A 24,743-nucleotide genomic window follows, 5' to 3' on the forward strand; every position below is an offset into this window, starting at 1 on the left:
CGCTCAGGCGGCGGGGCCGCGCAGCGGCGCGCGCTGCCGGCGGGGGCGGGCCGGGCGCCCCTTGTCGGCGGGGCCGGCGCGGCGCGCGGGGCGGGATGACATCATGAGAAAGTGCCGGCCGGGAGCGGCGGCCCCGGCAGCGGGGAGGGCGGCGGGCAGGAAGGAAGCGCCCTCGGAAGCCCCCGGGGCCGCGAGCGGCGGCGGCCGCCCCTGGGAGCAGCGGGGCAGCGCCGCGGGCTGGGCGCGCTGGCGGCGGGGCAGGAGGCGGCACGCCCGTTAAGCACGCAGCCCCGGGGCGGGGAGCAGAGCCGCCGCGCTGCAGGCACCCCCGGGGGCTCCGGCGGGCGCTGCCGGTTGAGGGCCCGCGGGAGTACGGCGGGGGGGGACGGCGGCAGTGCGGGACGAGGAGCCAGCGCTGCCGGAGCCCCGTTCCGCCGCCCAGCGGGCGGGTAGCGGGGCGGGCCCCCAGCGGGGGGGGCGAGCGGCGCCGCCCCCCTGGGCCGGGCAGCTGCGGCCACCGGGGTGAGCGCGGGACGAGACTGGGGGTCCGGCCCGGCGGCAGCGGCTCTGGCCCTTGCGCCCAGTCCTCTTTGTCTCGGCGGGCCCGGGCGAGCCTGGCGCCGAGATCTGCCCGTCCCGCCTGGTAACAGCCCGGCGCCCCCATTGGCTCCCGCTAATGGCCGCTTCCTGCGGCCGCACCGCCCCGCGCCGCCCGCCGGGGGCTCCCCGGGCCGCGGGCCAGGCCGCTCCCGCCGCCGGCACCGCCAGCCCGCAGCCGTGTGAATGAAAGCCGGGGGAGGGGGGCACACGGGGACCCCCCTCACGGAGCCCACCCCAGCGGGAGGGTGAGGGGGGCGGCGGCGGGGTGTAGCGCCGGGCTGGGAGAAGGGAGTCCGTGCGGCGACGTGGCCGGGAGCACATGTCTGGAGGCCGAGAGCTGGCGCGATCCGTGGGACCGGCGCCCCCCCAAGGGTTTTCCCTGCACCCCCAAACCCGCTGCGCCTTGGGAAGGTGCTGGGGCTGCAGGGCGGTCAGTTGCCCCCCAGTTGTGCATCGCAGGCAGGCCGAGCACTAGTGCAGGGGCACAGGGTCGTGGCGTGTTTCTTCATTAAAAATTAAAGCCTCCCCGGCCGGGCAAAGCTATGAAAACCGGTGCATGTCCTGCACAGGGAGCACCCACCGGCCCAGCGGAGGGGTGTGGGCAGGGGACAGCCGCCTTGCCGGGGAACCATCCTGGCTCACCCCACAGGCTGTGGCGTGCAAGGGGAACTGAGATCCCTGGCCCTCCGATGGCCTTCTAGCACGCAAAGGCAAAATGGAGACAAGTGGTCAAGCGAGCGGGCAAACTTAGGAAAGATGGGCAGAGGTTCCGTGCAAAGCAATTACGTAAACATGCAACTGTGCAACAGCGTGCCCTGTGATCACTGACGCTGCTTTCCCCACAGGTCATGCAGGAGAGATGCTGTATGACTCTATGGCATGGCCGCCAGGGCATGTCCTCCACAGCCAGGAGACCCTCCCGCTGCCCCAACGCCTGTGGGCAATGCTGCCGCGAGCATCGTACCACAGGTAGGTAGGTGTTCCTGCTGTCTGTGCTGTGCCCAGGGGATGCCAAAGCACCGAGGGCATGGTTAACCCGCGTGCTCAGGTTTTGAGGGGCAGGCAGGCAGAAGGCAGTGTGAACCCCAATTTATGGCCTTCCCACCTTTCCTCACTCCATTTTGGTGGTGTCTCCCGTGCAGTTGGTGCTTTGGCGTCACCTCCGGTATTCTCTGGCAGGCCCCGAGTTCCCCTATCAGCCTCTCAAAAGGGAGGATTCTAGAAGAGAAGACACTTTTAAAAAAAATTATTATTATTATTATTATTATTATTATTATTAGAAACAGTGCAAAGTGTTTTCAGGTCGAGGCAGCTCAGCCGGGGAATGGGAGCTCCTTACAGTGGGGCCCCGCCACTGCACGTCAGGCGTGGACAGGCTGTCCCGGCAGCGTGGCGTGGCGGATGAGGCCCCGGCAGGCTCTGGGGCTCTGGCGGCTGCCAGCACCTCCCTCCACCACCACCCCCCCGCCACCAATTCATCTCCCTTTAGGTGCTAGAGGAAGCTTGGGCCACCATTTTGCTGCTCTGCTGGGGTATTTTTTTCTGGGTGGCTGTGAACGGTGGGAGTGGGGTGCCGATTGCGGCCTGTCTGGCATGCGCTGCCACCGACCGCAGCTGGGATTAGCTGTCGCCCTGTCCCCTGCCACCTCCGTGACCCTTTTGGAGGGTAAAACTTTCAAAGTGAAAGGAAAGACGTTAAAAAAAAAGAAAAAAAAAAAAAAAGGAAGAGACGTAAACCACCATCTTGCTGGAGGGGGACACCCCAATTCCTTCAAAGTTCTGGCGCGCAGCAAAACCGTCTAGGCTGGGAAAAAAATAGGACTGAGGAAATGGGAGAAAGCTTTTCCCTTGGGATCAACTACAAAGAGCGGGGGTTTTAAAATGACAGATATTGCAGGTAGGTGTTGGTGACGGTAATAGTAATAATTGATAAGGAACAGCGACACACTGGTGCTGTCCTGCTCCCCCTCCCCGGCGCCCCCAGTAAAATAATCCCAACCAAGGCTCCTCGTATTTATATCCCTGCGTGTCTGTGTGTGGCCTAGCCCCATTCATCATTTGGCTCCCACTGCAGAACTCGCTCCATTTTTAAAATTATGCATGATACACTGAAGAGACAATTTGGGTTTCCCCCACCTCTCCCTTGCCCTTGAAGAAAGCAAGCCCTTGTCTCATTTGCATTTGCATTAAAACCCAGCTCTCTATAAGCTAAGCAAAGGGGAAGGACTTGAAGCCTATGGGATGGCTTTAGGGCTCTGCCCCTTGCTTTTGGCTCTCTCTCTCTCTCTCTTTCTCATTCTCTCTAGTGCTTTGATCTCTGCTTAACAACAGTAACGTCACAGGACTATACAGGAGAGTTTTGTTGGAAGTTAGAAAGTTTTGCAGCCTCCAGAGGGCTGTAGCGGCAGTAGCAGAAGCAGCATCCAAGGGACTCCTGGACGGGGAAGAGAGAGAGCGAGCGAGCGACTCAGTCCTGCTGCAGAAAACTGACTCGAGGCGACGGAGGCAGACATGGAACATCAGCTGCTGTGCTGCGAGGTGGAGACCATCCGACGAGCCTACCTAGATGCCAACCTCCTCAATGACAGGGTGCTGCAGACAATGCTGAAGGCGGAGGAGACCTGCTCGCCCTCCGTCTCCTACTTCAAGTGCGTGCAGAAAGAAATCTTGCCATATATGAGGAAAATAGTTGCCACTTGGATGTTGGAGGTTTGTATCTTGCGGGGATTTTCTTTGCAAGCTTCGGCACCGAAATGAATTAAACCCGGGGAGCTGCTCGCCATCTCCTGCGGCTCTCTCCCCCCCCCCCCCCCCCCCCCCCAAAAAGTTCCGCGGCACACGTTGCTCTGGCTTCCGAGACGGCCGCGTGTACCGGGGGGGCGCGGGCCGGGGTCCCCATCGCCGCCGCCGGTGCTGCCGCCGCTTTATCCCCGCTGCAGCGGTCGGGGCCCGCCGCGGAGGGGCGGTGAACGGACCTTCCCCCCCCCCCCCCCACCCCCCACCCCCCCGGTAGACCGGGTCGGGGGGTGCCCCGGCACCTTTTCCGGCCGTCGGGGCGAGGCGGTACCGGCGGAGGGAGCGCGGAGCCGAGCCCGGCTGTGCCCCCCGGCTGCCGAGCCCACGGCCCGCCGTGCGGGGCCGCCGGGGACAGCCTGCCAGTTCATTTTTTCTGAGGATTTTATTTAAAATTAATATCCTTGTACACGTATGCAAGCGGCTGCCCGTGCCAGTATTATGCGCCATCTTTGTTCTTTTATTTGCAAAGCAAAAGTGTTGATTAATCGGGAGAAAAAATTAAGAAAGTCTCGGGGAGCAAGCCAAGGGTGTGTGTGGCGGGGGGAGCGGAGGAAGGGGGCCGCGGGCAGGAGGTCGGGGGCCGGGGGACCCCGCGGGGGCTGCGGGCAGGGGGACCGGCCGGAGGGGCTCCGGCGTTTCTGGGGGGAGCTGCAGGGTGAAAGTTTCTTTGTTCAGCGCGAAGAGAGGCTCGGGCTGTGATCACCCCTCAAAGGCACGCTTGTGCTGCGGCGGCGAGCTGCGGGGTCGCCTGGGAAAAGCGAGTTGGAAAGGGCCTCGTCCCCCGGCGGGACACGTCTGGGGGGGCTCCCAGCGGGAGCCCCAGGAGCTGGGCTACATTTTCATGCCTTTTTGGAAGCTCTGGGCGCCCGCGATCTATTTTTAATTAATTTTTGAAAGCGCAGCGCCCAGCCTTGCTGTGGGAGATGTCGCGCCCGGCTGTGCTGCAGGGCGAGAGAGGGAGGCGGTGAATTTCACTTCGGGGGGCCTCCCCGGAGCCCCCCAGCAGGACCATGGACACGGGGCTCGGTAAAGGACCCCCGCCGCTTCATTTTCAGCCTTTTTTGAGAGCTCGGAAAAATTTTTAAATATTTTTAAATATTTTTTGAAAAGATGACGTCTGGGGAAATGAGGCTGGACGCCACCTTTGTGTCTCGACCGGAGTGGAATCGGCAGCACAACGGCAAATTAGATGAAAAAATACCAGCGAAATAAATTAACGCAGGGGCAGGCCGGGCTCTGCACCCCATCCCCAGGCACGGGGGGCTCCCATTTTCCTCCGCTTTCCTTTTTCTTTCTTTTTAAAAAATTTGTTCTAGGGGCTGGAAGGATGGGGACAGACCTCCTCTTCGAGACATCCCCCCCCCCCCCCCCTTTTTTTTTTTTTTTACCATGAATCCCCTGCGGATTTCTAATGCCACATTTCTCCCCACTTTGTCACTCGTGACTTTCTCTTTCATTTTCTTTGATGTCTCTGTTTTCCCCTTATTTATCCGTTTCCCCCAACTGCATTTTCCCCATGGTCTCCTTCAACCTTGCCCTGCAAAGCCTGGGGGGTGAGGGGGGAGGGAAGGCGAGGGCGGTGGGGCAAGCCTAGCTTTCACTTCTATTAAATTATTCTTCAACGATCTCCTTCTTCTAGGTCTGCGAGGAGCAGAAGTGCGAAGAGGAAGTTTTCCCCTTGGCTATGAATTATTTGGACAGATTTTTGTCGTTTGAACCCCTCAAGAAAAGCCGATTGCAATTGCTCGGAGCTACCTGCATGTTTGTGGCTTCAAAAATGAAGGAAACTATTCCTCTGACCGCAGAAAAACTGTGCATTTATACAGATAACTCCATTAGACCCGACGAATTACTGGTAATTTCATGTTTAATCATCTCAGGAAAAATAAAAAAATAAATACAAAACCAACATCACCCCCAGCCTCCCAAGCACAGCTGCCGCTTAGGAAGCCCCCCGAACACCGGGGCAGGCGGGGAGGGGGCTGCCTCCGTGCCGGCGGCGGGCGGGCGCTGCTCCCCACGGCCGCAGGAGCTGCAGCCCCGGCGGCGGCAGGCGGGGAGGGGAGCGGGGCCGGGGTGAGGGCCGGCACCGGGCCGGGCGCCCCCGCTCCCCCGGACCCCGCACCCCCCTCCCCCCCCGTCCGGCCCGCGGGCTGCCCCGGCCGGACCCACCGGCAGCGCAGGGCTTGGGCGGCGCGCGGGCGCCCCCTGGCGGCCCCGCGGGGGTTGCGGTGGGTGATGCGCTACAGGGGACAGCTGCCCGGTGCCCCCCCGGCGCCCGCCCGAGCCGGGGCACCCCGCGGCAGGGACCGCAGCCCCACCGGGGAGGCGGAAAGGGCCGAGCGCGGACTGCTGGCCCGGCCGCGGGTGAGCGGAGCTAACCACATTTTCCCTCTCCTCCTTCTTCTCCCCCTGCTTCCCCTCCCTCTTGTCTTTGCAGCAAATGGAGCTGCTTCTGGTGAATAAGCTGAAATGGAATCTGGCTGCAATGACCCCCCACGATTTCATTGAACATTTCCTTACTAAAATGCCTCTGGCAGAGGACACCAAGCAGATCATCCGTAAACATGCTCAGACTTTTGTGGCTCTGTGCGCTACAGGTATGAGCCCTGCACATTAAGCAAAGCGTGTTCCTCCCCTACACGCGCCTACCCCCTGGCTTGCAAAGCTTCCCGCAGCCGTGGTCTAAAGCGAGCCCACAGAGCTGTGGGGAGGTAGTTTAAGCCCCGATTATTGCCCCTTGTTTGCAGAAGGTGGATTACATTGCAGAGGTAAGTTTTTTCAGAAGTTATTTTGCTTATGAATCGAGTCTGTGGTGGTGGCAGGGAAGGAGGAGGTCCTCCCCCTCTTCGCAGCGTAACCGTGGAGTGGCAGCTCAGCCTGGCAGGATTTCTGCACCTCTGCACGCCGGGTGTTACATGGTGGTGGGGGGCTGCAAAAGGCTGGCTGCCCGTACAGGGAATCCCTTTTCACATGGATTCATTCTTAACAGTTTTTCAAGGCAGAGGGAGATTTGGCTTGTGAATAGCTCTGTGTGTGTGGGGGTGGCGGGTAAAACTTCCCTCTTCACATCGCCTCTTCCCCTCTCCTCTCCTCGGTGGCTGGTGGGTTGGAGGAGGGCCACGCGGCACAGAGGCTCTCCTGGCACAGGACCCAGCCGCTGCCATCTGCACCCTTCTGACCACGTGCTGTGCTGGAGCCATGTGCGGGGCCGGCCTCCCGAGACGCGGACTGTTCGCTAGGCCAGGTTTGCAGAGGCCTGAGCTTTGGTTTCAAGGGCACCGTGTGTGCGCGCGCGCTGCTGCTTTGAAGTTCCATGTTTGCATGTGGACTGTGTGCGTATGCGTTTGTACGTGCACCAGCTTTACCCGCTGAACCCTAGCAAGTGGGAAGGAAACAAAAGTTTTAGAAGAGCCTTTCTGTTCTCCAGATCCCGTGGTTCCCACAGGACAGAGTGGAGGAGCAGGGACAAAAGAAGTTCTAGAGGGAAGATCCTCTGGTTTAAACAAAACGAGTTCAGAGCGTTTTCTTTTAGTATGGCAAGACCAAGCCAGGAACGGCAAAAGGATAAGGAAGAAAAAAGCAAAGCAAATGTTCTTTTGCAGTAAGCACGTAAAAAGGAATGCCAGACACTCTGTTGACACTGATAAAAACTTAGTGTAAAGGAGATACAGTGCTTTAGTAAATATTAATATTCAGTAGCAGTTGTGCTAAAAAAAAAAAAAAAGAGGTCAAGCTTGCATTTGGACTTGAGAAGAGCTATCCACACTTGAAAACCTCGGTGGGATGTGTGTGGTCAATGGCACAAATTAATGTTGTGTGGTTCATTTTCCAGAGATGGATCTGGTATAAAAAATTGAAGAAAGATTGCAGGCACTCAGAAGAAAAACTTTATTTCACAGAATTGGCCCTACTGCAAGGCCTAAAGATAGAAACGACCAAGCCATAAAAGAGAATTTATAAACACTGGCATTGCTCTTCATCTTGGGCCTAACATCAGCATAATGGGCAGTTCGTAAGTTAGCTTGCCTGGAGTAATGCTTGGTGTTCGGAGCGCTACAACCTTCCAACAGCCTTCAAACTACCGGCAGCAACATTTTGGGAAAATCGGACGTAAGTCTTCATGCCAGATTCTACCAGATAAGGCTACTGTGACTCTGAGCACGTGATTTGCTAAGTTCGAAGCTTCCTCGGCTGCTAGCTAAAGAGAACAGCCACCCGGCCTCCCCTTTGGATATGGGGATGTTTAACCTAGGTTGTTGTGTTGGCAATGACAGGGATGAAAACAAGAGTAGTTCAAAGGTTGGAGACTTGCTAAGAGTCCAGTACTTTGATCTACTGTCGGTGTTGTTATGTTTCTTTTAGGAAGCACATCCAGAGCCTTTATTTAACACTGCTACACACCACAGCTGGAGAATGGATCAGTAAATGAGAACCATGTTCTGGGAGTTTTACTTAGCTTTAAAAAAAACCCCAGTGCTGAGCTCACCAGAATTGGGGCCCTCTTCAGCTCCCTACTGAAGTTGGGAATATTGCCTGGGGAAAGAGCACTCAGGAAGGCTGCCACTAGGCTCTGTATTCTTATTGTTGTTTTTGGATGTCAGGATTTTCTCTACCTTTTGCTTTCCTCATGACTTCTTTGTTGGCTAGTGAAGATCACATGTGGCTTAAGTAGCATCTGGACTTTGCTTTGCTGTTGCTGGGTTGTGTTGTATTTCCCCTTGCCAAAATGAACCTAGATGGACTGCAAATGCATTGTGCTGCCTGGATGCTGTGGGGCCCAATCCAAAGTCCACTGGAAACACTGACACTCGGCTTAAGTGGCCTCAGGGGCAAGTGCAGTATATCTTTTGCTTGAAGTACAGCCCATGTCCTCTACTGTAGAGGAGGATCTCCTAAGAAAAGATGGCAAAATAATGCTTGCTTAGAAAATAAAATCTCCGCCAGTTGGCTTAACAAGGTGAAGGCTGTGGAAGTGTTTGTAGATGAGTGTGTATGTGTTTGCTCCAGAAAGAGAAGGTTACGCTGCAAGGTGAAGTTGAGGGGAATTCCTTCTAAGCTCCCTCTTCAGTTGTCTGGCTAGTAGAAGTGGATTTGTTTGATTTGGTTTAGTTTTGAAAAATTCATTTTCACCAAAGGATGTCTTTGTGCTGTGGTAGGTTCGGGAGAAAAAGCAAAAGCAAAAAAAAAAAAAATTACCAGGGGTTGTTTGAAGTTAACACATAATTGAGCTTAATGAATGGGGCTTTGGCATGGCCGAGCAAGGCAGGGAGAGCTCAAAAGGAAGCAGGCCTCTTTTGGCCCAAGTTAAGACCAGTGTTGAGGGAGAACTGCAGCTCTATACAAGTATAACAATGAATAGCAACAAATATTGGAGCTTCAGCATTTCATTATGTTCCTCTGGTTATCAAAACATACCAGGCTCCTTTTATATTATTATTATTATTGTTGGTTGCTTTCCTCCTCTGCGATGCAGAAAGAAAGATCCCCCTTTGAAACAAGCGTGTTACAATTCTCCTATTCTCTGGCCTTTATAAAATTGGAAGTCTCAAGGTATGTGACCAGTTGGAACCTGTTGCATCTTGCAGCAAGTGATTTATGTTCGCAGTTTTGATTTGCCTCAATGAAAAGATTTTCATTCATAGCCCCCAGCTCTCCAGACGGATGGAATTGCTGCTCCATTTAAAAAGGAAAAGGGGTGACTCGCCTTGTTAGGAATTTTTTTTAAAGCGCTGCAGTGCCTATATGCCTGCTTTGTCCTCCCTTCAGGGTGGCTGGCATTCTTCTCTCTCCTCCCCCTCCCCTCTCTCTCTCCCTCTCTCTCTTTTTAACAACGCTGAAGTTGTTTATTCTTTTTGGATGAAGTCTCAGATAGGCTACTGGGGATGTGTGCTTCAATTGATGGGGCCCCCTACCCCATTGTGGCTGTGTCAGGTCTAATTCATCTCACCGAAGCCCCCTTGTTCCTGAGCGCTCAATAGCGCAAGATGAGGCGATGGAGGCTGACAATGATGCCACACTCTTCACTTGGGGGCATCCAATTACAGGCGAGAGGGGCCCCCTGATTAATATGCTGAAATTAGTGGCCTCTGCCACAAATAATTCCTTGTTGAGTTGCAACAAAAAGGCAGTCCATGCTGCTTGTCTGGAGTGGTTATAGGGACAGACACAAACTGGTCATTTAAACTTCATTATCACTTTTCCACCTTGGAAAGAATGAGGGTGTGACTATGAATTCATGTTCTTGTTTACTGCTCCCTTTAAAAGAAGAACGCAAATATTAATCCCAAACGTGATCCTGTCAGGACAGACTCATTAAACTGACACATTTTGGTCATGTTCTGTTTGTGGAGCTCAGTAAATAGTGTCGCGAACACGCTGCCACCGTACCCTTCTGAGCAACCCAGTCCTGGTGGCATTCATGCTCACCCACCGAAACACAGCATTTCTGAAGTCCACCTGCAACTGTGTGTCAGCATTTCAGTTAGGGGACTGGCTTTGCTATGTGTATAGCGTCAAAAGCATGCAGTCTGGACTACTCTGATTTTGGGGAGTGACCAAAGCTTGCTAGAAGGTGGGTGTATTTGTATCTGCCCAGAAATGGGCAGATGAGGAAAAGGGGATAACCTAAATTTAATTTAAGCATGGTGACGTAAATGAGATTACTTGAGATCAAGCTTGCCTTTTCACTGGTAGTGCATCATGCAAGTCTGGCCACAATTCATCCTATCAGTTTAATTTTGAAGGTTCACAGAAGGCCGGGCGAAATGCCCCTTTGAAGGTGGGTATTGGTCAGGGATAAAATGGGGTGTCAGAGGTATATGCGTAGAGTCAGAGAGAGGACTTTCAGAGTCCCAAAGTCTTTAGTTTCGCTGGTAAAACATTTACACAAAAGTTACTTTATCATAATAAAGGAGATGCATGATTTAATACTTAAACTGTTCCAGTGAGTCCTCTAAGCTGTCCATTCCTTTGACTTCATTCAAGAGTTTGACAGATGGTTTATGTTTTTTCAGCCCAGAGGAAGTTGCATTCTGATAAAAGCTGAAGGAATGTATCTCAGGTTCTTGTGTATAATGTGGCATTTCCCTTTCTTCCTCACAAAATTGGACGTTTAGTTGTTCCACTTCCCTGTGTTTCTGAGTCTCCTCCAAGGTGTACACTGCCATGGATCAAACGCATTCCTGTTCAGCAGAAGTCTTAGCATTAAAATGTGGATTACTCTTGATAAAAAAAAAACCAACCAAACAACAAAACGAAACAAAACCCAAACGAAAAACATGCTAAATGGCAGAGATAGCCCCTTAAGGAATCATGGGAGTGGCTTTGTGGAGAGACCTACAGCAATGCAGTCTGGAAGGGGGCCCAGCCTCTTGTCAGCATGGTGTCACATCAGAATGTAACTGATTGTCCGCCAATTCTTGGGACCCCCGTCACTTAGTTATGCCACATTTACATTAAATCCCTGTTGCCAGGATGGATGGCAGCCACTGACAAGAGACTAGGTTGAGACAAAGCATTTTTAAGATGAAACCTTAATTTAAATATGGATTATCTGCCTCCTGACAGGGTTAAGCAGTCTTTTTCTTTCTTTTTGTTGATGTTGTTCATTAAAGCTATATTCCTTTGAATGTCAGTGTAAAGGTTTCTGCTTTAAAGGGCCCGAGGACTCCTGGTTAGGACGCACCTAGGATCTGATCCTGCAAAAGACTTAAGAATGCGAGCAGGTTTTCTCAGATGTATTATGCCATTGACCCCAGTGGCATTATTCACTTGAGCAAAGTATTTTAACATTTGAAGAATGGGGGCCCGGTGTATGACAAAAATACCTCAAAGTGATGAATGGCTGCCCAGGCTTAGTGCTAGGAAGGGCTACTCGCTGAGGTACAGTTGCTCAGGTGGATAAGTGTTCACACGTTTGGACCTGTAACAGGTTATAGAGCAGGAGGCACCTTTCTGCTCACAGTTTTCCGTACCTTTGCGGATGCAATAGTTGGCAGCTGGTAGAAGAGTGTATGCATATGGGCAGGCTTCTCCTAAAGCAATCATTTCAGTCTTTTTTTTTTTTTTTCTCTCTCTTCTTTCTTCATACAGATATTAAATTTATTTCAAACCCACCTTCCATGATCGCAGCTGGCAGCGTGGTAGCAGCTGTGCAAGGCCTGCATCTGGGGAACACTAACACTTTCCTCTCCTATCAATGCCTCACACATTTCCTATCACAAGTTATCAAATGTGATCCGGTAAGTGACTCTTTCTCTTGGTTGATCTCCTGCCTTAGAGTTTAAGAACGAATGCCTACTTACTGCATAGTAGCTAAGCTGACAGTAAATCTTGATAAAAGTCCAACCTCGGAGTGGAGTTTTTGAACGTGTCCGTCCTAGTTATTTACCTGTTGTTATGTCCATTAATAATCTGTGACTGTGCTGTTGCAGTTCACTGATAGGAATGCCACATCCAGCTCTAATGTTTGTAAGAGGCATATCTGACAAAGCAGAGGAAACGCTGCATGGCAGAGGCTGTGTTTGGTTGTAGGTAATTAAACCAGGAGTCTATGTAAAACAAAACTTTGAAAATAAGACGAGGAAAGTGGAGACCTTGTGGTATCTCTGACCTTATCTTTGACCATTCTTGAGGCCTTTTATTGTGCCAAGTGGTGTGAAAAAGCCCTTCTTAAAAGAGTTCTAATGATCTAATTTGGTTTATTACGTGCTAGACCTGCACAGTAGCTGGTATTGAATTCCTTTACGGAACAAATGCTTGTCCCACGACTTTCTGACAAGGTAGATGGTCCTCACAGGACTCTCATTTTGCCCTGCAGCTTGCAGGAGATGCACATCAGTAACTAGTGAGCAATAAACCTTTCATGAGTGAATGGGCCAGGAAGGGAGCCTACAAGGAAGACCTAAAGTCAATGATCCATGTCATAATGGTGTGTGAAGTTGGGGCAGAGCTGAGCTTTGTTTTGTAACAATGTGGAAGACCAATAAATAGATGCTTTAAAAAGGTTCTTGTGAGGTCTCCAAGTGCTGGACAATGAGTCAAATAAAGACAACTCTGTGGTTAGCGGCAGAACTTCTGAGATGCTGTTAGATTATTTTACATGTTAATAATTTGAATACATACAGAGCTGTGCTAGTCCAGACACTGCAAAACTAGGTCTGTATAACTGGACTTTGCTGACCGCACTGAGTGATTTCTGGAAAGATGAATGCATCACAATTAATTATTCACAAAATATTCTACTTTTGATAGACTATGTGAAACAATTGCTGACAACTATGGTATGTCAGCTCATTATCTGGATCACTTCAACAATGATTCAGTATTGAGCAGGTTATTTTTGCCATTTATATTACTGCAACTACAGTAATATGGATCCAGTGCTGAAATGTTAAATACTATAGGAACTTCAAATGCTGAAATGAAACGCTGCTCAGTTTGGTATGTACATGTGATGCTTTCAGTCAGTTTGTAAACAACGTAGATATTTCAGTGTATGGTTGGCCACTATCCAGTGCAAGATATTTGAAGCAGGTACTGAGGAAAAATGCTGGGCTTGCTATCTGCTCTGACAGTATCTGATTCAGACAACATTATTTAATCGTTCCTGATACAGAGCGTTGAAGTAGATTCTCTCACATCTTGGGAGAACAACAGCATGTCCTTACGTGACTTGACTTAGTTGATGACAGAGCTCTTTTAAAAGAAGAAAACAAAGTACTTGTAGCAAGAAGGAGAATTCTTGCTTATTTCTTTCTTACTGTCCAGAGTCATTGCAAGGCCACGATCTGTATGACCTGAACTTAAAGTTAACAGCTTTAAAAGGAAGTTAACTCCCTTCCAGCTTTCGTTGCTAAATATATTTATGTGTAAGAGCAGCTAGAGTTATAAGTAAGGTTTTTGTATAGGTTGCTACAGAAAATAAGCATCATAAAATTATACGTATGTATATGTATACTGTTCTGTTTGTAATGGAGTAAGTGAAGAGCATCTTTCGCTGCTGTTGCTTTTAGTATAGAAAACTGCTTGGTTCCTGCATAGCATGATTCCCCTGCATAGAGAATTTCCATTAAGATGTGTCTGTGTAATCTCCATGGTACCAAATGCTATTCCTATTACCTTATTTCACTAGCACGTATACGAAATATGTTATTCCACAGTGATGGGTCCCCTTGTCAGACTGCACAAATGAATAAGCTTTACACTGGATTGCCCTGAAATATTAAGAGCGTGCATTATAACATTGTGGCTAACATTCTCACTGATTATCTATTAGCTAGAGCAGCTGGTCTGTTGGATTTCAGGTTATGTAATTACACTTTTTTACCTTTAGTCTCAAAGAAAGCTGAATCTAAAGTAAAATGAATATCACCTGATTGGAATTCCTTTATGGTTCATGTTTACGTTGGTAGGAGTCCAATTTCCCATTTTGCCTTTGATCAGGGGTAATTAGAAGTCAGATAATCACAATTAGAAGTCTTGGGCTGTCTTCCATCATTCTATTCCTGACCCCATCATCCAAATGGATTGAATTTTACCTGACATTCATTTCCAGGCCAGAAATTTGCTAAACTAGATTAGATTGGGTTTCCATGCTGTCTGTTAGTACACTGGAATTCGTCTCCTGCCTGCCCCTACTCAGAGGCACCTTCTAACATGTGCTTGTTATCCAGAATGGGTCAGGCAGTAACAAAGGATTTCCAAGCAGTTTCTTTTTTGTTGTTGTTTGTTTCCTTTACTATCTGACCCTGGAGTCTGATCATGTCTAATGTCTACTGTGTGTGTTAAAGGTATTTGACCACATCAGTTAAGCTAGCAAGTCTTTTTTTTTTTTTTTTTTTTACTGAGGAGCTTAATTAATCCAGGAAGGGTTTATGACCTTGAACAAACTGTGGGCATTGAAAATTTGGGTAGTGAAGCAGAAAAGTTGTTGGGAGAAGTTATCAGAGTAATGCCCAAGTTTTGTATTTGCTTTTCAGTGTTAAGAAGCATTGAGAATGAAAAAAAACTTTGGTGAAGTTGTTCACAGTGAATTCTATACTTTGCAGTCATTTTTGCTAGCTCTGATACATTCCTGCAGACCAACTATTCATCTGATAGACATCTGAATAAGAAATGAACAAAAATGCCTAAAGCATAAAAAAAAATTGTTCATTCAGCTGTAGCTTAAGACATAGTCTATTCATAATAAATTGTAAAGATTATGTTTTAAAAGAATAGTTACAACATGCTGTCCTGAGAATCTCACAGGAAAAAAAAAATAGTGGTCAGAAATTACCTTTAAATTACATAGTCCTATGTCATTATTCATGATTGGACTCCAGAGGGAGAATAGGTATTTATAGACATTCTTTTGAATGGTTTTACTTTCCAGAGCTCAAATATGCTATATGCAAATGGTTAGGATTAAAAAGCAAAACAAAACACAATACCCCCACCAAAACCAAGCGAACAATCCACCCTCTCCTTCCTCTCCAAAAAAGCCAACAGGGTTCATTTTGCTCTGAAAATAAATTGGCTTTCAGTTTGGAACACTGAATATGTTATCTTGTTAAAACAGAACTACCCTCAAAAGTGCCTGGATTTGTAAAACAAAAAATACCTAAACCTGTATTCACATAATACTCTTCAAATACATCTGATTCCAAGTGTGACTGAGGTACATGGTACAGGATATGCAAGTAGAAGCCTTACAGTCAGGATTGATCCGTCCTATCTTGAGAAGGGGTGCAAGCACTTCATAGAGATCTTATTGTGAAGGCCAGAGGTATGCAGGAGCCAAAGGCATGATGACTTTAGGATATGAGGCGTTTCTTTTTGTCATTTAAAACGCTGTGTGTCTCTGTCAAGAGGAAATATTACACTAGGGTTTAAACCAGAAAAGGTCATAGGTTATGTGTTTTCAGTGAGCTGTAACTGATGGTCTGATCTGCTTAGAGGTAGGATTAACCTCCCTCTCTCTCAGAAAGGACTTGCAGAGAATTGTTTGCTTGGGTTTCTAATCTTATTTTACCCCAAATGCCGTGTGCCCTTATTGGTGGCAGAGGAGATTCTTGTGGTAGTGGAATCACTGAAAAGCTGGTAGATCACACAAGAAGCCTCTGAATGAAGGCAGAATTGAAACTGGGAAATAAAGAAAACAGCAGGCAGGTCACCCTCTCAGGAAAACAACATTCATTCTCAGTCATGCACATCCTAACACTTTTGACGGCAATTTATCATGGAAGACTGGGTTCACCGCAAGGGCTAACACATGTCATAGGTTAAATCAGAAAAGGCAATGCTGAAAGGAAACTTCAAAGTCCTTAATACACAGAGTTAAATATGTTGGGGGAAAAGCTTACAATGTTTGTTATAAAGATATGAGTAAACAGCATGCTGGAGGCATGGCAAAATGTTGTCTGATTGTTTTGCCTATTTAAGGCACCATTTCTGTGTCGTTGCAGTGGATGTACATTTTGTACAGTAACTTGCAGAAAGTTGGACAGGTTGAGTTAACAGGCCTTCTCCAATTCTAATTGCTGTGGATTGATAAGTAGAATTGGATGTATCTACTCATGGTATGGTTTAGTGTCTGGGGGAAGTTGCCTTTTCCCACCATAGATGTAATCCTGCTTGGTGCTTTATGCTTTTAATTCACAGCGAAGCCCGCGCAGGCAGCGAGGCGAGGCCCTTGCACCCTCCTAAACACTCACTCAGTAGGCTTGTGTGTGCACGTTAAGCTCTGAGAAAATGCTTTTGAAGCAAGGGAAAGAGATCTCACCCTGAGATTTCAAGGTGAACGAGGTAGCAAACTGAAAGCTTGGCAGTAATGTGTGGTTGCAAAGGTGTTTAGTGGTGCTTCTGAAAGATCTTTCCGTTTTGGGGTCATATAGTCCGGTACATTTTTCCGTTCTCTGTTAGAAATGTTAAGCTAACTTAAGCTGCCCACTGCTGGACACAGCAGCCGTTGGCAGCCAACTGTGGGCATGTGTATCTAAAGATATATGTATCTATCACTTCTAAGAACTGTGTATTACTGGAGCTGAGCCTGGGAAAATCACTGTTTATGACCATCACTTCTAATAGACTGTACTGTGGAAGTGTTTCTCTGGTAAAAGTAGAAATCGTGGGCCAGCTCTGACTCCAGCCCAGTTTCATGTCTTTGCACTACCAGTTGTTTAATTTTGATTGATTCACACTAACTCCAGTCAGACTGTTCCTAATCTCTTCAAAAGGTATAAAGCACAGCGAGGTAAAAGATAGTATGAATGGACTTTTACAGAACTGCTGTGTTAACAGCATTAGAGCACGGGTGGAAAAGTAGTAGCGCAGACTACACTGACTGTCAAGGTTCTGCCCGGGTTAGTTACTACATGTGTCACTGTAGCAGAGCATCGGTCACGTTCAGTTGTAGACCTCTGTGGGCTGAGATGAACAAAACCGCAGTTGAGATTTGCCCAGAGGACTACGCATGGAGATGCCCACCTCGGCCGTTAAATAGAAGATGGCAAGAGTCAGTTGCTCACGTCTGGATGCAGGCTAGCTTCCTGCAGGACACAGGGCAGCCTGTCCAGCTCCTGTCAGTGTTTCTCTTGCTCCTCCCACACTCCTTTCAGTCTGCTGCCCTCCCAAATAACTTGATTGTATTTCTCTTGCTTTTTCAAGAAATGGTATTTGGTCTGTGATCTTACTGTTTTTCTAAAGGACTCTGGGTCTTTTTCTCCTTCCATTTAATCTTCTCTAGGATTGTTTACGAGCCTGCCAAGAACAGATTGAATCCCTCCTTGAATCCAGTCTACGTCAGGCACAGCAGCACAACGTATCTTCAGAAACAAAGACTGTAGAGGATGAAGCAGACCTTTCCTGCACACCTACTGATGTGCGAGATGTGAACATTTAAGAGGACTTCTAAAGGGTTTGCTTGGCGAGAAAGCAGACAAAGAAAGGGCATCTGAGAAGGAATCAGCGTCAGGATCTCCCCCCCAGAAACCCTTTTCTCCAGGACATTTTTATACCAGAAGGGAAAACCAGTCTTGTTATATTTTTTTCTTGCTCTGTCTCCCTTCCATCTGCGACTTCAAACAAACAAATAAACAAAAATACCCCAAAAACTGTCTTAAAAAAAGAAAAAATAGTATTTGCATTACCCCCAGGGGTTTGTGCTACAAAAATAGAGGATTTTATACAATAATAATCAACTAGTTTTTATATTAAAGTGTTCTTGTCTGTATGTTGTAAAAATAGGCATTAACACACAAAATGTCTCCAGGGGAGGTATTAGATTTGATTTCTTACATATAAAAAAAACCAACCAACCATTTTTAAAGTAGAAGAGGGTGCTTTTTTTTAGATAGTAAATGAAATATTCTTTTTTTTCTTTAAAAAGCATAGCTTTAACGCAGTTCTAGGCTTTTCTGTATCTTGCTTGCTTATGCATTTAGTCACTTTATAATTCATCTGTAAATGTTTATTTTATTTCCTTAGGTTTTTTTTATCCTCTTCACCTTATAAATGGTTAACGTAACCCATAAGTTAGTGTATGTTAGTATGCAGCATTATTATATGTTAATCTTTTTTTTGTGCCTGTGGATTGCCTGTGCATAAGGCATTTGTAGGGTTCCAGCTTAGCATTGTTGGGAAAGGCCAATGTACTACTCATACAATACTCTATTATAAAGAGAAACAGAAATAGTGACATAATATATTATATTTTTGTAATCTTCATATTTTTGTAGTTACCTGTGTAAAAATGCTGGTCTGACCCCACAGATATTCAGCCTAATTATGGTCAGGTTCAATCCACAGTTCAGTCTTTTTTTTTTTTTTTTTTGTTTTGTTTTGTTTTGTTTGTTTGTAATATTCTAAAACCATTCCATTCAAAGCACTTTCAGTCCATTAGATATAGGAAATACATTCTTTTATTGTGTGGGAATTTTTTTTTAATGGAATGGTTTGGAAATATATAAGTGCTTGTTGGCAAACTTGGAATTGCAAAGCAAGTGCATTTAACTATGGTGTTAGAGGAGAGGTGATTTTTTTTCCGAAGGTTGTGTTCCAGTGAGAGAAATTGCATTCACAAATTGCCAGGATATCTTCCTATCCTTTTCTATAGAAAAGTTGAAGTTTAGAATCCTTTGGTGCCAACTCATCTTTATAAATTAGGGGCCTTAAAGGTTCACATATAGGACACATAGTTTAAGGATTGTCGCTAGATGTTTTACAACTGAAGGTTTTTAAACACTAAAATATATAATTTATAGTTAAGGCTAAAAAGAATATTTATTGCAGAGGATGTTCGTAAGGCCAGTATGATTTGTAAAATAATGCAATCGCCCCTTTTTAAAAAAAATCTTTCTACCCTTGATGTTGCAGTTTTAACACAGCTTATTAAAGAAAAAAGGACACGCTTCAGAGAACAAACCCAAAACAAAGCAGTCTATTTGGCCCCTTCCTATACATTTTCAAAAGCAGTCTAACCATAAAAAAAAACGCCATAGTTAATAGATATGAAAATTGGAGTACTTGAAAGAAGTTCTTATTCCAGTATATGCCCCATTTTTTTATTTAGCTACAAATAGAAAATTTGCACATCTTGGCTATGTATCTTTTTATTATTATTTTAGAAAGTAGCTGAAGGGACGTGGACATAGCTGTTGAAGTTGATGCTCGAGGAGAATGTGATGGTGAAATGTATGTGAGAAAACTGCCGCTAAGGTGTTGATTGTAAAAAAAACAAAACAACAAAAAAACAACAAAAAAAAGAAAAAAAAGAAAAAAAAATTAAAAATAAAAAAAAAAGAGAAAAAAAGAAAAGAAAAGGAGTGGATGCTCCATTTTTATTGAGCTGCTATGGATAAATTCCCAGCATGGTTTGAAAAAAAAAAAATTAACATTGCTTTTCTGTATCTTTGTCATTGTGTTTTGCTGCTATTTTGTGGATCAGTTTTTTTTTTTTGTTATACAATGTCATATACTGCCATGTTATAGGTTTTAATTTTCTCATAGAAAATTATATTATTGACATCATTTTTTTGTAGATTTTTTATGTGATCAATTTTTACTTAATGTGATTACTGCTCTATTCCAAAAAGGTTCCTGTTTCACAATACCTCATACTTCAGTTAACCGTGTCTAGACCAGGTTTTAATGTTCGTACACAGTGCCTCATAGTCCTACTGCAAATGGAAATGCATCGAACGTTATTCTGAATGGGTCTCGCGATTTGCAACTAGGTTGCATTAATTTAAAAACAGCAGACATTTCAGAAGATCAAGTAATGTCAGTTTTTTTGTTGTTATGCATTTTATAAAGCTGGATTCTTTGTCTGATCTGGGGTTTATTATCATAGTAGTTTTAAGCTGTGTTATTAGCCACATTGATATATGAAAGGTGCATTATAATATAACTCTTGTATGCCACCTGATGCGGTTTCCCATCAGTTGGGACGCATCATTTGGTATGATAGGTTATCTTCTGGAACTCTAAGTATTTTGAGTGTTTAATCTGTTATGATATACTAGTTTTTTGTTTTTTTTTTTTTTTCTTTTTTTTAATTATAGCATAATGCTAATTTAAAAAGCCTGTAAATCTCATAAATAAGCCAGCTAACAGAGTATGCTGAAGAATAATCTAGCTGTTGCCTGTATGCTGCTAAACCAAAACAGAATTAGAACTCACTTTGAGGCAAATGCAGTTAAGATCCTACATAGTGCATAAACAAAGCATTGCAATGCTACTAGCAGTCGCAGGACCCAGGAGGACTGAATACATTCTGTCCAAATTTCAGGAACATTTCTTACTGCTTACCTCATAAAACACTTCTGTTTGTGGCATCTCTGTGTCTCTGAACCAAACATGATTATTGAGTTAGTGCTTGTCGGTTATATTATGTGTTACACTGAGTGGCAGTGTGTACTGCAAATTTCTTTAAAATATTGTATGTACTAAAAGGCCAAATCCAGATAAGTGGGTTCATGTGCCAACAGAGATGCTTTATTTGTCACATTATTATAACAATCTGTAGTAAGCAAGCAATTCAGATTTGTACATTTTTATATTGTACTTATTGGCATCACTGGTCTGAAATGCACATTTTCACCAACAGACCTGTAACAGACAAGTTTCCAGCAAAAAAACCTATAGAAATAAAATTGGTAAAACCCAATGTCTGCTTGTTGTCTTTGGTTTTTTTTTCATTGCCTTCATGAATGCTGAACAGTAGTAACTACCCGATGCAGTGAGTAAACCACATGACATGTTCTGGTTTTGACTCTACGTGCTATAATAGTTGCAGCGCTGAAAACCTTTGTCGTTATTTTAAGAAACCAGAGGCGTTTTTAGCAATGGGTAGGTGACTGCCTGTTAGAGTAATGTGTATTTTTAAAGCAGGAAAATATTTTTTTGCTGAAGACTTTATTTTAAACATCAAAGGCAATTAAGAGTAAAATACCATTTGGTGGTTCTTGTCAATTAAAGGCAAAATAAAGTAGGTGCTGGACAGTATAGAATGCTTGTTTGTATTTATTTATCAGTGTAGGTTTTGTGTCCTAGAATACCTTTACAGAAGATAAAGTTTGTTTTAAAAGCAGTACGGTTAACCTGCATTCTTTTCCATCCCTTCCCCTCATACACAGCTTTTGCATCTTACTATTGTATCACTAAGATAACGAGGAATAAACCTGAAGAATTTAAAGTAAAATAAGAAAAAAATTATAACGTCTCCCCATTCATATTCCAAAGTATCTCTGAAAACTGGGGATGCATGTTATCAATTATTACCAGAGCTGAACAAAGCAGAAACAACTTATTCTCAGTGGAAATGGTCAAGTTTCTAACCTATGTATTTGACTATTTCTCCTATGAAGTTATTTCTGCCTTTAAAAAAATAATCTATGTAAGACATCCAGTGCTCGTCTCTCCTGTTGCAAATTATTTTCCCATTAGACTAAACTTCACATTTACAACTGACTGCAGGAAGTACGGCAAAGGATATGAAAAAACAAACTCCTGAGATAACACCTAACATGTTAATCAGAGTCTAGTGCAAAGCAAGTTAGCTTCAGTGCAGTTACCAACAGACAGCAAACCATCCACATCTGAAGAATCCCAACTGAGCTTGTATTAGCTTGCTAGTTTCCCCATCATTTCAGACAGAAACCTGAACATGTGTCCTACTGTAAAATCACAGATCAGGTAGGTAAAGTAGTATCGGTACATAGTGTGATCTGATTTTTTCCATTCAAGATGGGATAGCTCCTCAATATGGTCAAGTTCCACTGGTAAGCCACTGAGGAAGGTTTGTATAGCAGTGAGAGATGATCTGAACTAGATTCAGAGTGACTTTAAATACAGGTAAGCCAAGCTTAAATTGGACTTGGTCAAAAACAACTCATTTTTTCCACACAGATCTTTCTCTGCAAAATTTCAGCATATTTTAAAGAAAAACCAAAACCAACTCACTTCCGTATCACTGACAGCTAACCCCTCTGATTTTAGATGTTTCAAAATTGAATGAAGACATACTTAGGAAATCTTGATTTGGGACAAAAACCTTTTTGCTGATAAAAATATTAAAATGATTCAGTGGGAAATTTAAACCTGCATTTTGTAGAGCATGTTAAGTGGGTTTTGCCTTTCCTATCTGTTTTATAAGCTCTATTAAATTTTTAAGTGTTCTGACCAAAGTGTTCTGTGACTTAAGCAGGTTTAAGCCCACATAGTCAGCTCTGTTATTTACATTTTCCTTCTCTCAAACATCATCTCTAAATGCAGACTACTAAATTTGAATGTTAAGTGAACTCTGCCAGTATTACTCACATTGCAAAGGGCAGAAAGACAAGAATGTAGCAAGAAAAACAATTTATTATAGGCTGTAAAAAATATGCATGTTCAGCTAGGCTATGCTGTAGCTTATTAAAGGGGAAAAAGACTGTACTTTCTTACATCAGATTGAGTTGTGTACACAGAAAAACCTGCAAAAGACCCCCAAAAAAACCTCCTCAGTTCCATTGCTGAATTCAGACTGATTTGACAAGCTTGGACCTTTTATGAACACTTAAACTCACATACTCTTTATTAAACAATAAACAAGATCTGTTAACTGTAAAAACTCAGAATGCACTGACATTCAAGCACATCTGGCATTTTAAGTGATAGAAACTCCAGAACATAGAGGAGAAAGTGAAGCTTGGAGCTATTATTTCAAAGGAGTCATAGGAATGACCCAGGCATGTGGGCTAGATACTCTGATAAAGATTCCTGACAACATCATTGAAAAGCTACAATGGGACAAAGGCAGTAAAGCTATAAATGATGGCATATTAATGAATTCCTGCCAGCACCATTTAATGGGAAGTGTATCTCTTCAGATAAACACGGCATTTTTGCGATCGCACAAATATAATTGATAATAGCAATTGCATTGGCATGGCAAACATAGATTCCCATCTGGCTTTTGACCGAGTTCCAACTCAATATTCCAATCAAATGATGAGAAAAGGTTTGCAAATTAGTCAACTGGATTGCACTGATACCAAACTTAGATTTTGTTCTTTAGGGTCAAGGAGTACAGACCAAGGAGTGAGGCAGAAGCTACCCTTTTGTTTCTTTAATGCAGTAGACATTTAAGAGGGAAAATGGGAATAGTTTCTTGATGACCCTATTAGCATCTGCAGAACCCTACTTAGATCTGTCCTACTTTTTGCCTGCATGAAAATTACGATTTGTATTTCAGGGAAGTTACTGAACAGTCACAGCCATAATTTTCCTGAGGGCTCTTGGCTGCAGAGGGAACTACTAGCAGTGCTCACTGCAAATCAGGAATAAGGCACATAGGCAGCATCCTCACCCTGCATGGGTCCTGCTGATGCAGGAGCACCAGCCACTGTGTATGGCAACAGATCTGCTCCTGGGGTACACACCACCACCTCTACTGAACTCCTGAAGCTGGTTTTAATGTGGTCTTCAGAGCATCAATTCCTTTACAGAACAGCCCCAAGCTTTTAGAGAGCAGTCACTACCATACACAGGCCAAACCAACAGCAGCTTTTTACTTGTCTCAAGTTGCCTCTCTGGACACAGGAGGCTGTGTTCAGTGGCTGCTAGAGAAGGAAGGGGAAAAAAAAGTATCTGCCTGTGTGAATTTAATCTCTCTTCGCATTTTAATTACAGCTCTGTTACTTTCCTTATTTATGATAATATCCTTGAAGAAATTATTTCCAGTTAAAAAACCATGTAGCATATCATCTCAAAAACTAGAATACCAGTGTGTCCACTCACTTTAAGACTGCAGTAGAAAACTATTTTCCCATCATATTCAAAATATATGTTAATGGCCAGTCACAGTACAATCTTCCCTGCTAACATGTCTGTCAAGGGATGAAGCCTACCTGAAAGCCAAACTGCCCAGTCAAATGAGACCTTGACTACATCTGCTCAGCTCTGACTAATCGGGCATGAACTGGAAAACAAAAGAAGCAAAGTAAGAACTTTGTTAGGCAACTGTTGCTAAATTCACACTTCATAACACATTTAGGGTGGGTGAGCAGAGGGTGATAGGAACCTCCACCCCACCAGTAACTTGCCTGAGATACGGAAAAAGTCAGAGAGAACAGCCTGGGACTGCTTGTGCTGACAAATATATAAAGCAGTTAACTGGTTAAGAGGTAAGCCCTCGGGGCTGGACAGCACTCCAGGTACAGGTATCTAATACCATCACAAAAGCTGAATCAAAGGAAGAATCCCTACGTGCACAGGCCAAGCTCCAAGCCAGGACCTGACACATCAACTGGTTGGAGAAAGAGACCTTTCCTCCTGGGCCCATGTGGTGAAGGGTCTAGGGCTTTGATTTGTGCACACAGCATGTACATCACAGATGGAAGTTGCTAGCCACTCACCCTTCCCAATCTGCTAAGTAAATAAATTTTAGATTCTATGTTGCTGAGTGGTGGGGGTTTGTTATTTCATCCATCCCACCCATGTGCTCTGTGTCACTTCATCCATCCACAAGCTGTATTCCACTCAATGCTTGGTCTCCTATGTCCACTAACACGTTACCTACCATAAGGATGTTATTTGTAACATTAGCACCAGTCTTCAAGGAGCTGGGCTGAGATGGGCAAATGATTTAACAAGCACCACTAAACCCCCACTACAGCACTGCAACAACCCACCTGAGCCAGTGCCAAACGAGTGACCTAGTGTCCTAAGTCACTGCTTCGACGGCAAACTGTCTGAAACGAACAATTGAGCTTTTTGATGTTTTACTTCTCCTTTTATTAGATTCTATCACTATACATTGTTTGAATACAGGGTATTATTTTTGAACAGCTTTTTTTGCTCCTTGAATACCCACAGGCCATAGT

General features: G+C 45.4%; 2 protein-coding genes across 14 annotated transcripts in view; one reads left to right on the forward strand and one right to left on the reverse strand.

Annotated features, from left to right (window-relative positions):
* The first annotated feature begins 758 nt into the window (after nt 1–758).
* Nucleotides 759–20,545, forward strand: CCND1 (cyclin D1). 3 transcript variants are annotated; one of them, XM_037402592.1, is made up of 7 exons: nt 759–845; nt 1,446–1,569; nt 2,907–3,309; nt 5,036–5,251; nt 5,837–5,996; nt 11,491–11,639; nt 17,126–20,545. In XM_037402592.1, the coding sequence occupies exons 3-7, from the start codon at nt 3,112–3,114 to the stop codon at nt 17,279–17,281; spliced, it is 879 nt and encodes a 292-aa protein (XP_037258489.1). In that variant the 5' UTR covers nt 759–845; nt 1,446–1,569; nt 2,907–3,111; the 3' UTR covers nt 17,282–20,545. The 3 variants fall into 3 exon arrangements, with proteins under 3 accessions (XP_037258489.1, XP_037258488.1, XP_037258490.1); XM_037402591.1 differs by lacking the exon at nt 759–845 and having other exon boundaries at nt 888–1,569; XM_037402593.1 differs by lacking the exons at nt 759–845; nt 1,446–1,569 and adding an exon at nt 2,330–2,497.
* The window catches only part of LTO1 (LTO1 maturation factor of ABCE1), a 30,550-nt gene continuing 13,070 nt past the window's right edge, over nt 7,264–24,743 (reverse strand). The window contains exons 5-8 of one of the 11 annotated variants that reach the window (XR_005106523.1): nt 15,413–15,522; nt 15,094–15,241; nt 13,519–13,613; nt 10,112–10,619 (exon numbers count right to left, since the gene is read on the reverse strand). Coding sequence is in view for 7 of the 11 variants with exons in the window: in XM_037402596.1 (XP_037258493.1) it covers nt 11,804–11,881 (78 nt within the window). In the remaining 4 variants the exon portion in view is untranslated. The other 10 variants (XR_005106522.1, XR_005106524.1, XR_005106526.1 and 7 more) reach the window with 10 other exon arrangements.

The sequence above is a fragment of the Falco rusticolus genome, chromosome 10, assembly GCF_015220075.1.
Source record: "Falco rusticolus isolate bFalRus1 chromosome 10, bFalRus1.pri, whole genome shotgun sequence".
Taxonomy (NCBI): Eukaryota; Metazoa; Chordata; class Aves; order Falconiformes; family Falconidae; genus Falco; species Falco rusticolus.